The following is a 12,791-nucleotide window of genomic DNA, read 5'->3' on the forward strand; positions in this document are numbered from 1 at the left end:
TAAATCTATCACCGTATTTTATTGTTCATGGCAAACGACCTTCAAAGTCAAATTGAGGCAACGATTCCGCCAAGCAATGTATCAAATTGGGTTGCCACGTGGGGCGTGTCAGAAAAATTGTTGTCATATCATCGCTAGATCTTCTGAGCCATTTTGGAGGCGGGATGTTCAACTCCTCGTTTGCCTACATAATGGCCTTTAACAGGATGAGAGTCTAAAGTTTGCAGAAACTTGTCGAGCATTGGACTGGCTTGTAACATGGAGTCCTTGGCAGCATTGACGGCAGGTTGTTGGGTGGAAGGCCTGATAATTTCGTGGGATTTGCTCTTCGGAATTTCATACGATGGAAAAAACGACAATTTGAATATGATCAAGTAAACCCATTGCACTTCATTAGAAAGCTCACCTTTGACTTGTTTTCAGTGACTGATGGTTCGTGAGAGTCTCTCAATAAGCCTCCGGCAGGTAAAGGGGATTCTACAGGGTGGGTAGAGAAAAACCAAGTTTATTTTGAAACCAATCACTCAGCCTTTCAAAAGCTGTTTGAATATTATACTCACTACTTGCAACCGTTGCATTGGATTCGGTAGGCCCATCTTTGGCCTTTTTGCCCGGCTTCTTGTTGATCGTCTTAGCATTGGCAGCCTTGTTCGGCAGTAACTGAGTATTCGTGTTTGACCGAGATGGAACTTGCATGAACTGTTCCGGTGTCTCCAGAAGGCTGGTACGAACTTCCCGAGGTGTCTTGTTGTCCGTTGAGGGACTTCCAAGGAGAGAGGTCATCATTGGCACTTTCTGCAATGACTTTGGCGAGTACGAACACTCTGAAGGGGTTCTCGAGGGAGATGCTGAGGAGAACGGAGTCAGCAGCATCGATTGAGCCGGGTCTATGCCTTGACGGAGGCAACGTAAACGGTGCTTGTGACCTAAACAAGGAGAAAATTGGAAATCTCGAGATAGCGAAAGGGTCTCGAGCTCTCTGATATCACTCGTGATATGTCTTACCGGCTAAATGAGCGTGCAATTGGTGTGACGAATTGACCGAAACTTGGCACACTTCACATCGAATCTCTCCTCCATGACTTGTATTGCTTTCCACACTGCCTGAGCTTTCCTCTCCACTGGTCACTCTGGCCACGCCCATGCCTTGACAAGGCGGCAAGGCGTGGTGCAATGAACTCATTTGATACGAAGCCTCATCCGAGGAATAGACCGGACTCGACAACGAAGCCGGTTGAACCGTTGGTGGAGGTGGATACACGTGACCTTGTCGATTGGGCGGTAGCATGATGAACTCCTGATGGGAAGTGGCTGGGAACGGGGGTGGCTGATAGCTATTGTGGCGGGGAACCATCACAGAATAATTCGTTGTACCCATATCATGAGACCCAGGGACTTGGGAATGGCCCGAAAATGGAGGCGGATGATTCCCCAGGGACGAGTAGGACGTGGCACTTAAGATAGACCCTGTCTCGGTCGATTTGCAATCTCCAAAGGAACTACCCAGGCCAGATGTCAAAGTCGGGCTAGTCTGGCCGTAATGTCCCAATGGAGGACCGGTGGGTCCATACTCATAATGTGGAGATGATGGATGGAAGTAGGACGAGGAGGATGGCATCACGGGTGGGAAGGGTGCCTGAGGCACATTAGGGGGCGGAAGAACTGGTGCGGACATGACGTCCCCGGGTCGATTGGTGGGGGTCCCGTTGATCACAAAGAACACGGGCCCCATTTTGTGAGTGCATGAATGGAAATTGCTTGGAACTACTTGACTATTGGCCTCGAGCCCATTTGGGATCGGGTTGTATTGACTTTGCATAGGTTGACTTATGACCATGGAGGGTGCTTGACTGGGAGGGGAGGTTTCAAGAATATTGTTTTGAGCTGAAATGTTGCAAGAAAGAAACGCCTACTTTAGTCGAATCCCCAACTCAACCCAATTCTGGCATTGATTATATCGAAGATTGGTGGGCATGAAAAGCAACGTTTAAAACGGACGTACTAGGGTAAGCGGTGAATGACTCGATGAATGAAGTAACAGGATATTGAACTTACCGGTATCAATTGAGTACTTCAGGTAGTTAAATCGTTTCTGATGCTTCTTGCCACTGATGTGAATGTTCACTTGCTTACAAGAATTCAATTGAGTATTGCAAACCCGACAGTAGTGGTTCAAATTGGACGAGTTCCTGGAAGCATAAGCCATACTTATGAGATCTGAATGGACAGAGACCACTTGATTAAGCTGAAAACCCCAGGACTTACCGATTCGAATTTGGAGTGGGAAAGGGATCTAGAGCAAATATACACTGACAATACACAGCATTTCCGGATACTCGACAATTTTGAGGATCGTTTGATGGACAAAAATGTCCATCTTGAACTTCCTCCTCCATGTCTTCGTTGAAGTCTCCGGACCAAAATCCCTGAATGCAGACCGAATCCTATACTGTCGTCGTCGTCGTCGTCTTCGGCGTCGTCTTCTTCGTCCTCTTCGACTTTTTCTTCGTGTTCGTAGTCGTCGTCGTCATCGAAGAAGACGATCACCCTCGACCAAAAGTCAGCCTCAATCCAAGTTTGAAGGCAGCAGAACAATCGATCTATGTAGAGGAGCCCATGATGCCTCACTGTAGACTACCAAATCCACTCTTTACGTGATCATGGCCGAGCATGTCCGGATAACCATTCAGTTTTCTCTTTCGAGCCTGCTGAACTAACACAATTTTCTACCATCCTCATCGGGGCGTTCGTTCGTTCGTTGATTCGTTCCCTCGCTCTTTGCCTCACTCTACGGCAAAAGTTTCGATGATCTGGCCCTAGCAGCGAGACCACTACTTGGAAGGCCCTTCCATCCATCCATCCATCCATCCATCCAACCATCCGTCCTTCTCCTTCCACTACCACCACACATTGCATGAACAGTAGTCCTGCCAGCATGCCTCTTCAACCTAGTGTACGTCTATGGAAGCTCCTCGGGATTTCCCTCAAGTCAATGCAGTATGTGTTTGTATCTTCTATCTTTCATGGAGTCTCTACACTACATACTACCTACGTAGTACCTCCCCGAGATCGAGTTGCGTGCACGCACGTACGTCGTCCCCAAATCCGAATCACAGGTGAGCAAGTACAGACCAACGGTGGACTTGTACACCTTGAAGAAGGCTGCCCCCACCGATGACGAACCGCTCTCGAGCGAACGAACGAACGAACGGACTGATTGGCAGCAGAGCAAGGTTGTGAAAACTCGACAAGTCGTCTAAGCTCACCCTTGACAATACAAACGAGGCCGGGCCCTCATTTTTCATTGAACATACTTTAGCATCCACAGGTGGATGTCTACTTAGGGCAATTTCGGAAACCAGAGACTTTCATTTGTACCTTCAAGCTTATCAGTGAAAATGGCATAATTTGATTTGAACCTTGTACTTTGAGGCTTCTCAATGTGGAACCTAGAGAAATGACACGTTCACCTCTCTGCGATCAAGTATGACATTACCGGCAAATAGCATGCTGAGAATTTCAAGGAAACTTGTCAACCATGCCTCCCAAGCACCCGTACAGTTCAACACATACTACAACATACTACGTACCTACGTACTCGTACGTAGGTACCTACTACTATGCTGGAGACTTGAGAGGGCGAGCCAAAGTGTTTTTGATCCCCAGATACAGTAAATGTACGCACATCTTAGGTCTGACCTGGTCCGACTTCACTGACGAAAGTCAAGAAGTAACGGTTTCATTACATGTTGGCTTCTAAAAGACTTTGGAGCTTCATGTCTCCAGGTGGATGAATAGATACCTAGATGGATGGGTGGATGAGACGCGTGCGTGGAAAGTCAGGACATTCCACTCTCTCGACCGACTTGGAGTCCTCGAGAAACATGAATGAATACTCAAACCGTTGGCAGCGGTCCGTCCGGTCGAGCACCAAAGATCGAACACATCAGAACAGGTCGTCTTAATAAAGGCCTATTTCAACCTCTGGTCATCATCCCATTTGTACCTGAGGCTATCAAGCACTCGCATGCACAGACTCACATGTCCGTACTACGTACCCTTGCTTGCTCTACTCCACCGGGTACACGACGATCTTTCCATTCCAATTCGTCGACAGTACATACACATTTCGAAATTCAAAAGACTGACGATGATGGTCAAGGTGTCGCGTTCTCTCCCCCTTTTCCCTCCTTCCTGGACTGCTTTATCATAACTTGTTCCCTAGAATAATGAAGGACCAAATGAACATGACCCGAGTTTGTCCTCGGTGAATTGAAGGAAGAGGAGGCGGCGGCTTAAAACTGAACGAGAGTTATTGCTATCAAAAGGAATAGCAAAACCTTGAACGGTGTCAAATTTTGCTCGCTCACCAGCCGCTACAAATTGAATGGTTGGGAAAACAATGCTCGGAGGGTCACATCAACAAATCCATCCTTAATTCAGTCTCCACTGCAATTGTATAGATCGCGGAGTTCACGAAATCCGCGTCGCAAAAATTGGCTTTCAAATTCCTTTGAAATGGAACAAAAAATGCCAAGGTCTTGAACTCAACAATTCAGCATCAGCAACAACAGCTTGGGTGTGTTTTTCTTCATCGTCCGCATGTGGTTTTTTTTTTGTATTCTCTGCTCAGAAACAACGAACGACGATCACGTGCGACTTGAGTGAGCAAAATCTTTGGGACTAATCTCCAGCGACCCGAACCAAGTAACAAATACACATGTAACTGGAGGCAAACACTTTGAGAAAAAAAAGCAGCTAGGCCGATCTCGACGATCTCAAGTGTCCAAGTCAAACGAGGAGGAGTCCGGCCTCGCCGGAACGAAGGAAAGAAGCACATCAGTTGGAAGGAGCGAGGAAACACGATCGAGGAGGAAAGAAAGACCCAACGAGAGCGACGAAGAAGGAGAAGAAAAAGGAGGGTGAACACACTCGTGGCTGAAAACACACTCCTCCGAGGACCGAAGAAGGCGACGGTGGCAAAGACGATCTCGACCGAGTTCAGGCCTACGATGCCATAAGTCAAGATGTGACTTGCCAGACGGAGGTAAAAACGCGCCGAGGATAAGTGCCATTTCTTGGGGGTGTCCATTTTTGTGTTGTTTAACAACAACTGTGGTGGAGGAAATCCTCGTGGCACCAGCAGAGAGAAAAAAGTCCCATCAGTCAGTCGTTTCTGGGTCGTGTGGTTGTGTTTGTGCTTCTGTCCTCTTCGGGGCTTGTTCCGCGAGTTCGAGAGATTCGTACCAGGCATGCTATGGGCACTTGGCGGATCATCGGTGTGGGTTCTGAGTTAGGATGCCTCGGATGAGGCCTTATTATCAAGCCTGGGACACATCCTCTCAACGTGCTCTTAAACTCATCCTCGGCTTGGTCCTCTTGCTCTCCGTGATCCCAGTTCTATTCGCGGATGAGTGGCATCCCTATCCTCGGAAGGCAGACATCTATTGGGGTAAGTTGATTGGCAACGCATCTCATTCATACTTTCGCAGAAACAGCGACACAAGAAGTGAAGGTCTTCCTACTTCTTTCCCTCTAGCAATGGCACAATGACTATGAACAACAACACGCGTTTAATCCCTGTGAAAAATGACGATTTAACGTCTTGAAAAGGGACAAAGAAATTTCCGGAAAGGGATGAATCAAGGCCGTTGTCATAACCGCAAACAAGTCCTTGCTAATACGATCATTTGTGTCTTTCTTGTTCAATTTGCATTTCATTCCGCCTGGTTGAATGATTTGTGGGCGAGCTGAACTTGATTTCATCGGAATCGAAGCGTGGCACCACATTTCATGACATGCCTGTCATTTGCTTGCTAAATGCATGTAGTAATGAACAACTTTTTTAAAGAACACCTTGAGCCCTCGTTATCCTTGAGCTCGATAAAAGAGAAGTAAGTGAGTAAGCAACCAAAATGTCTCACAAACCCTCACAGGTTTGGAGCCAAAGTTGTTTTGGGCATTGAGTAAGGCTTTGTGTGATAGTAGAGCTCAATCGGTACGGTGCAACATGGGTTGAAGTAAGCCACATGTAGCTAGACATGTTTTGATGCTAACGACCGCCGACCTTTTAAGAATGGCGTCTTCTTTTTTCGTCTTTTTCAGAGTCCAAGAAGTTGAAGATCTTAAATTTGAACGCTTGGGGCCTGAGTTGGCCGTGGTCACTGGATAGACGTGATAGATTTTTGGCCCTAAGAGAAATCATCGCCCTTAGTGACTATGACATCATCCTTCTCCAAGAAGTTTGGTTCAAGGAAGATTATAATGTTTTGCGACACACTTTGCCATTTGTCACTTTCTTCGAGAGCTTCAATGTGGATTGCTCCGGGTTTCTGATCCCAATGGGCTGTTCAGGCTTAATGATCTTGAGTCGACATCCAATCGAAGAGGTGGACTTTAAACCGTTCTCCAAGCGTGGAAGCTTCTGGAATTTTGACGGAGAAATCTTTGTTTCTAAAGGGGTGGGAAGGGCTCGAGTGCGTTGGGAAGGACTCTCGGTAGATGTTTTCACCACTCACTTCGTCTCATACACCAACAACCCCAATAACGATAACTCTAATTATCGTTTCACCCAAGCTCTCGAAGCAGCCCAATATGTGGAGAGATCCAATGCAGACATCAAGCTCTTTGGTGGAGATCTCAATGCCTTGCCTCTTCGCGGCCGCAAGCAGCCCTACTCGATCTTGCGACGCGTGCTCAAGGACTCGTTACTCGATATTCATCCAGAGACTTCTTTTCATTCTTGGTTTGCCACGTTCGGCAACATCAGGAACACCTATACCCGTGAGGCTTTCCCCGAGCGGATCGACTACCTCATGTTCACGTCCAACGAGCGACACGTCAAGATGCGAACTTCAGAGTTCACCATGCCCATGTTCATGACGCGAAATCAAAAGAACGAGTTGGTCAGTCTCTCCGACCATGAGGCGTTGCACGTCATTTTTGACGTCCAAATGGCGACCCAAGCGGTCGGATATAATGGTCGTCTCAGTAATGCTATTGATGATGATGATGATGATGATGATGATAGCCATGCTTATTTTGATCATCGCCCACTTCGGTCGGAGGAACAACGCTCCTCCACAAACCTTAGTACTCTTCGCCATGCCAGCGAGCTTGGCCCAGACCAAAGCTACCACGACCACCCTAACCGCCCTCAACAAGAGAACAATTTCAAAATGAACTTGACCCAAATTGTGGGCGACTACAAATAACCAAGGGTTGCCTTATTGAGAGTTGTACCAAGCGCTCATCAGTGATCCAACAGTCAGCTAAATGTGATATCAGTCTTCTATCCTTCCTTCCCACGTTTCTCCTTCACCACGCACAGTCAGTGTGTGATGCCTTTGATCTCATACAGAGGTTTATCGTTTATTTGTTGATGAATTGTGAATTATCGTTAATGCTACTTGCCCTAATTTAATTTGCTTAGATCGTCGTTGTTCATCTACTACCACTGTTATTTATATCATTGTTGCAAAAAAACGTGCCAGTCTGACAAAAAAAGAATAAACGCTGTTATAACTAGAAGACATCCATCCGATCCCAGTGGTAATGAATTATTTCGGTCCAAACGTACTTAAGATTCGAGTTGTCGAAAAGCGTGAGATCTCTTTTTCTCGTCTAGAACATTTCACTACCTGCATCCATAATTGGTCTGCTTAAAGTACCCGCCAAGAAACCGACCATCCGTTCGTACTTGTCCGTTCCTGGGTACGTCCGAACCGTCCAAACGTCCGTCCGTCCATCCGTCCATCAATTGTCAATCTGTGCATAGGACGAGAGATCGGTGAACGACGAGGGGCCCCCAAGAAAATTGAAGTGCAATTTCATGTGCCGGATGGGTTGGGAATGGAAGGCCCCGACTTACGAGTCGAAATCCTTGGTTCGTCCGTCCAGAGCTGCGTGGGTTGCAAACAAGCTATGTTAAATGGTGGGCCGAGTCCTCTTCCTTCAGGGATTTTCCGCATGCTTTTATCCCGCTTAAGTAGGCTAAGTATTTACTCGTAGACCGTCGTGAACGTACAGAAAATACAGTATCAGGTGGCCCTTCTGGCACAGATAGCATAGCCCGATGGTAGCAGGATCGATCGAGATAGGTACGGGGTATGTGGTTACCACTCTACCAGAGTTCATACCTTCACTGCTGAGTTATTTCGTTTTGCCAATTGGCTAGATTTCTCTCCGCGAGTGGCAAGTAGTGCCATGAAGGTAGTGGTAATAGTAGGTATCTCCATGGCCTGTGCAAGCGAAGGCCCGTTTGATCAAGAAGGATGGATAGATGGACGGCCATGTCCCTGGTTTTCCCTCGTCAGAAGTACAAGATGAAACCATGCATGCTTGCGTATGGAGTCGGGACGTGCAGTAGGTAGAATCGAGAGGGCTCACGTCTTGCAAGTCTATTCATGGGAGAGGTTGTGAGGCAGGTGAGGAGGCAGATTAACCGCACTAGTGTGCCAGGTGGCCGTGGTTCGTCTTACGTGTGCGTGCGTACGTACGTGCTACAGTGAGTGCATGCGTGCGTGCGTGTGTGTGTGTCTCTCTCTCTTTCTCTCTCATACTTGGTAGTCAACCACCGTAATGCAAAGTGTTCATATCTCCTCGTCGTATGTGGATTGCCCATTTCGCAGTGAAAAAGGGCCTTGAGAAGAGAAATTTGGTCCGTTTCCGAGAATCCGAGAATGTGCTTCTCATAGAATTTGACCCAAGAGGTGTGCTACCAAGTGATCCTCGGTTCCAAAGTCATCATCCCTCTGCCATGATGGAATCTAATGGTTCCATCGACTATCAACCCTGTCAATGCCAGGGATTTCTCCAGCCCCTGTCAGGCCCGAGCACGTCGAACTCGGGCTTTGGCTCGAATGCCAATGGGAGCAGCAGCAGTAGCAGCAACAGTAACAGCAGTAGCAGAAATCATGGAGGCAGCGGCAGTCACGCAATCGCCGGTTCAGGCATGGCAAATGGGTAAGAAGCAAAGAATCGTTTAGCTCATCTCACGGCGTTATGTATGTCCAATCGGAAGCGACTTGAGTATCGTTCTAATGCCAACTCTATCCAAATTTGGTTTTAGGTCAAGCTTGGTGAACACACCATTGCCGCATTATTGCAGAGTGTGCAATATTCAGCTCAACTCATGCCGGCAAGCAAAAATACATTCCTCGGGAAAGAAACATCACAAGAGGCTGCAATGTATTCAGCAATGCTGGGAAAAGAGTCGTAAGTCTTCCTATGAGAGATAACCGATGGCATACAAGTCTCTGACGTTTCACCTCGTTCGTCTTCTAGAAAAAGTGGACCAAACTCCAACCTATCGATTACAAGAAAATTCAAGCAATATCATGGGCAATCCCATGGGATTCATTTCGTCACCCCCTCCGAATCCTCAAATGTTCCCAAATTACAACCATCTATATCCAGGAGGAGCATATGGAACCACTCCAAACTTTGTGCCTGGTGCAGGCTTGATGGCCTATCCCAGTGCCAATATCCCGGTTTCTACGTCGTGCCCTTCAGTAATCCCTGGGGCGCACCCCCTGCCCGGTTATGCCCCCCATCCTTTCTTTGGCTATCTACCCATACCGACCCAACCCAATGTGGACATAGCACCAGTGCCCATGGCTATGAATCCAGATGTGCTCAATCACCATCACATAATGGCAAGTTGACCCACAGGGCACAATAACCCAGGATTCTTCATGAACCATGGGTCTTGTGCCGGAGGTGCCAATTCCGGGGCAGAGTCGAACCGCTCTTTTGGAGATACGAGCTCTCTCTTGAGTTCAGCTTCCTACTCATCCTCGTCGCTGCATCCGGGATCAAAATATCCTCAGTATCTGGCCAGGGGACGCGAAAACATCCATGGGCGAGGATCGTATGGCAGCGGAAGAAACTCTCTCGGTCGCCCTGGTCACAACCAGACCAACTGGATGGGTGGCTCTCACCAATCTCTGTACATTAATCCGAAATCAGAAGAACAAGTCAACAATGGTACCACCACTACCACCACCAGCAACAACAACAATAACCACCACGGAAGCAACATGCGAATAGCTCAAGTTCCACGAAAATCTAACCAAGACCCATCAGATTCAGGGGTGTTGAGCAATACTCCGATTCGTTGCGAAGTTTGTGCTGTATCAGTCAATTCTTCAAATCAACTCCAAGCTCATCTGACAGGTAAGACACATTCGTCGTGTTTTCCGTGTTCGAGCCACCATTTTCATTTCAATCAGTCACACGAACTCGGATGAAGACTAGTGTAGACAAACTGATTCTGATTACTCAGCGTGCACAATTTTTCCAGGCCAAAAACATCGAGTGCGAGCCGTCCGACGAGGGTTGAAGACCTCACAAGCCAAGGCTTCTCCCAGCTCGTCAACCTTGACCTCGTCAGGATCTGAATCTGAGGCCGGGGGTGGCTATAACCATCGAACCAGGAGGTTGTCTTCCGATATTCATCAGATGAAAGCGCCATCAGGCCATTCGACTCGTCATCGAAGCCTTACATTTGGCGGGGTTCGCTCTGGTCTGAGTCGGCATTTGTCGAGCAGTTGCCTCTCCAATACTAGGAATTCCCATCCAAGTCGACCTTACTTCTCGCTTCGGAAGGCATTTTCTCAAATCACTCTGAGCAAATCCCGTTCCTTGAGCTTGTTGCTTCAGGATTCTCGACGCGATCAGGACTCCAGTTGGTCTTACGAAAGCCAAGAGGAAAGCAGCTTGAGCGAAGAGGACGATTATGAACGAGAGGAACGACAACACGACATTCGAGTCCAAGAGGAAAGTGAGGGTGAAGAACTCAATCCGATTGAACCCTCTATTGCCTTGGCTCCTAAAGACCTGTCATCAGGTAAGCCTTAGAATTTCAGCACATTCATGGAGCCGTGCGTTCAACTAACTTGTTGTTGTTTTAATTTCCCACAGATGAGGGAGCTTGCCAAGTCGATCCGAAATGGATTATAAAGGGAGAACCTCGCTTGAAAGATTCGGAAATTCTAGACAACCCAGAATATCAAAAGCTCACGGTAAGTTTAATGTTCATTCCTTGATGTTTGGGAAAAGAAAGGGAACGAAGGAACGGTCATGAATGAGGAAACTGGTAATGAGTGTATGTAAGCACACCGAGCATGAGTTCCAAGAAGTAATGAATCTTGTAATCTTGTAATGAATGGCCCATTCAACTCCACATTTCAGCAAAAGCAATCGTCGAAGAAAGGAACACTTCTCCGAAAGGGTTCCTCGAAAATCATCAACAATAACAACAATAATAATAGCAATAACAGCGATGGCCGGCAGAAAAACACTTGTTTTGTTGCTGCCAAGTCTTCCCTAAGAGAGATCCCCATGTTGAATATGTTTCTACAAAGGCTTCATTCGCCTCAAACCCGTGGAACCTACACCGCCCATAGCTCTCCATCCCACATGAGGAACGCCAATCTCCTGAGTTCCAAGTTGGCTGGCAGATCAGGCAACTTTTCGATGAAAAAGTTGAATCTGACCTCACCCGACACGGTCCTCAAAGAGCACACTTCTTTGGAGAGTGACGGCATGGAAGCATCCCAATCTTAGATCACACCCATGGGCCATGGGCCTTTCGACCAACCGATTTTCATCATTCATTCATGAATTGATGGCGTCCTTTCTTTCGATCTTGTTTTCATAGGTGTCAATCTATCTCTGGTATTGAATACAATCCTTGTTTGTTTTACTTGTGTGACTTTTTTATTGCGTCTGGAACCACTCCAACCTTTGGCGAGTCAACATTTAGAAGTTCTCAGAGAAGCATGGACGGACTCCTGCTTTTTTCTCATTCTTGATCTCTGCTGGGGTCGGTATGGGAGGTTTGTAAACTTTTTTGATAGTGTCATCCGCAAAGAGGGAAATATATCTCTAAAAAAGTTTTCGCGTTCATCTCAAGACGAATAGCACCGTGGTTACTTTTTTTTCCGCTCGACCCAAACCTTGGACGAGGAGATGGATAAGCGGATGTTAACATGAACAAATGCATAGCGTATATTTGTCCCTTAGATACAACAGCTACCCTAAGTAGTGCACCAGAGTGCTGACTTGAAAGCTACTTTTGCTTACTGCGATACTAATGAATACCGAAATTAATAACATACATTTATTATAGGTATATGATTAATATTATTTCATTAAATCAATTCATTTATTATTATTAGTATATAATTAATAATCAAAATTGAAATACTGCGATCAGTCTAAGCATTAAAGTTGCCTGAAGTAAGCATTGACGCACTAAAGAAATATGGCCAGCACTCCGACTATTGAAGGGACTGAAGCAATACTTGACAAATATGTATCTTTTTACAATCCCATATTGTAAGGAGTTCATGATACGTTGATCAAACTTTTATTTGAATGCCAACTAGGGCAATCTTGAGCTGTAGTTAGAAAGCTGATACTTATAGGTTTAATTCATTTGCAGCCAGTCCACCTCTTTTGAGTGAACTTTGGAAAACTGACTTTTAGCATATTTGGTCATACGATTCTAAAAAAAAAAAAAACTTCCAACCTCAAGAAACCAGATGGTTCATGGTTGGTTTGTTTGACTGCTTTGGTTAAAATACTCGAAAATCAACGAAAGGGCACTCTTACTGTCGAAATGATGAGTTGAGTCCAAACCATAACACTGCTCTCAGTATATTGGTGGGAGAGGCACTTCTCTCCCAAGAGCTGTAAGGCAAACAAGTATTCCAATATTGTGATTCACTTAACCTTTCTCAAGATTTTTCCTTTATTTTCTCTACCACAACGTGTTTTTGCCTTCT

General features: G+C 46.4%; 3 protein-coding genes across 6 annotated transcripts; 2 read left to right on the forward strand and 1 right to left on the reverse strand.

The window, feature by feature from the left end:
* Positions 1-3,721, reverse strand: LOC131883156 (uncharacterized). 2 transcript variants are annotated; one of them, XM_059230533.1, is made up of 6 exons: positions 2,266-3,721; positions 2,056-2,189; positions 1,006-1,884; positions 561-926; positions 406-477; positions 1-337 (listed from the first exon to the last, which is right to left on the reverse strand). In XM_059230533.1, the coding sequence occupies exons 1-6, from the start codon at positions 2,394-2,396 to the stop codon at positions 135-137; spliced, it is 1,785 nt and encodes a 594-aa protein (XP_059086516.1). In that variant the 5' UTR covers positions 2,397-3,721; the 3' UTR covers positions 1-134. The 2 variants fall into 2 exon arrangements, with proteins under 2 accessions (XP_059086516.1, XP_059086517.1); XM_059230534.1 differs by having other exon boundaries at positions 1-326; positions 407-477; positions 2,266-3,720.
* A 692-nt stretch (positions 3,722-4,413) lies between these two features.
* LOC131883158 (putative neutral sphingomyelinase) lies at positions 4,414-7,543 on the forward strand. Its single transcript, XM_059230538.1, has 2 exons — positions 4,414-5,452; positions 6,106-7,543. The coding sequence occupies exons 1-2, from the start codon at positions 5,299-5,301 to the stop codon at positions 7,212-7,214; spliced, it is 1,263 nt and encodes a 420-aa protein (XP_059086521.1). The 5' UTR covers positions 4,414-5,298; the 3' UTR covers positions 7,215-7,543.
* A 550-nt stretch (positions 7,544-8,093) lies between these two features.
* Positions 8,094-11,707, forward strand: LOC131883157 (putative uncharacterized protein DDB_G0277255). 3 transcript variants are annotated; one of them, XM_059230536.1, is made up of 7 exons: positions 8,094-8,106; positions 8,631-8,964; positions 9,071-9,216; positions 9,286-10,176; positions 10,304-10,849; positions 10,924-11,024; positions 11,194-11,707. In XM_059230536.1, the coding sequence occupies exons 4-7, from the start codon at positions 9,696-9,698 to the stop codon at positions 11,566-11,568; spliced, it is 1,503 nt and encodes a 500-aa protein (XP_059086519.1). In that variant the 5' UTR covers positions 8,094-8,106; positions 8,631-8,964; positions 9,071-9,216; positions 9,286-9,695; the 3' UTR covers positions 11,569-11,707. The 3 variants fall into 3 exon arrangements, with proteins under 3 accessions (XP_059086519.1, XP_059086518.1, XP_059086520.1); XM_059230535.1 differs by lacking the exon at positions 8,094-8,106 and having other exon boundaries at positions 8,525-8,964; XM_059230537.1 differs by lacking the exon at positions 8,094-8,106 and having other exon boundaries at positions 8,949-9,005.
* The last annotated feature ends 1,084 nt before the right edge of the window (positions 11,708-12,791 follow it).

Source organism: Tigriopus californicus, chromosome 7 (assembly GCF_007210705.1).
Source record: "Tigriopus californicus strain San Diego chromosome 7, Tcal_SD_v2.1, whole genome shotgun sequence".
Classification (NCBI taxonomy): Eukaryota; Metazoa; Arthropoda; class Copepoda; order Harpacticoida; family Harpacticidae; genus Tigriopus; species Tigriopus californicus.

Excerpts from the sequence above, each read along its gene's own strand:
- LOC131883156 (XM_059230533.1), bottom strand. The coding sequence starts at position 2,396 with ATGGAGGAGGAAGTTCAAGATGGACATTTTTGTCCATCAAACGATCCT. Across the intron at positions 2,190-2,265 it reads CCCACTCCAAATTCGAATCG|GAACTCGTCCAATTTGAACC; the intron begins GTAAGTCCTGGG and ends TTATGCTTCCAG. Across the intron at positions 338-405 it reads CACTGAAAACAAGTCAAAGG|AAATTCCGAAGAGCAAATCC; the intron begins TGAGCTTTCTAA and ends TTCCATCGTATG.
- LOC131883158 (XM_059230538.1), top strand. The coding sequence starts at position 5,299 with ATGCCTCGGATGAGGCCTTATTATCAAGCCTGGGACACATCCTCTCAA. Across the intron at positions 5,453-6,105 it reads GAAGGCAGACATCTATTGGG|AGTCCAAGAAGTTGAAGATC; the intron begins GTAAGTTGATTG and ends CGTCTTTTTCAG.
- LOC131883157 (XM_059230536.1), top strand. The coding sequence starts at position 9,696 with ATGAACCATGGGTCTTGTGCCGGAGGTGCCAATTCCGGGGCAGAGTCG. Across the intron at positions 10,177-10,303 it reads ACTCCAAGCTCATCTGACAG|GCCAAAAACATCGAGTGCGA; the intron begins GTAAGACACATT and ends CAATTTTTCCAG. Across the intron at positions 11,025-11,193 it reads CAGAATATCAAAAGCTCACG|CAAAAGCAATCGTCGAAGAA; the intron begins GTAAGTTTAATG and ends TCCACATTTCAG.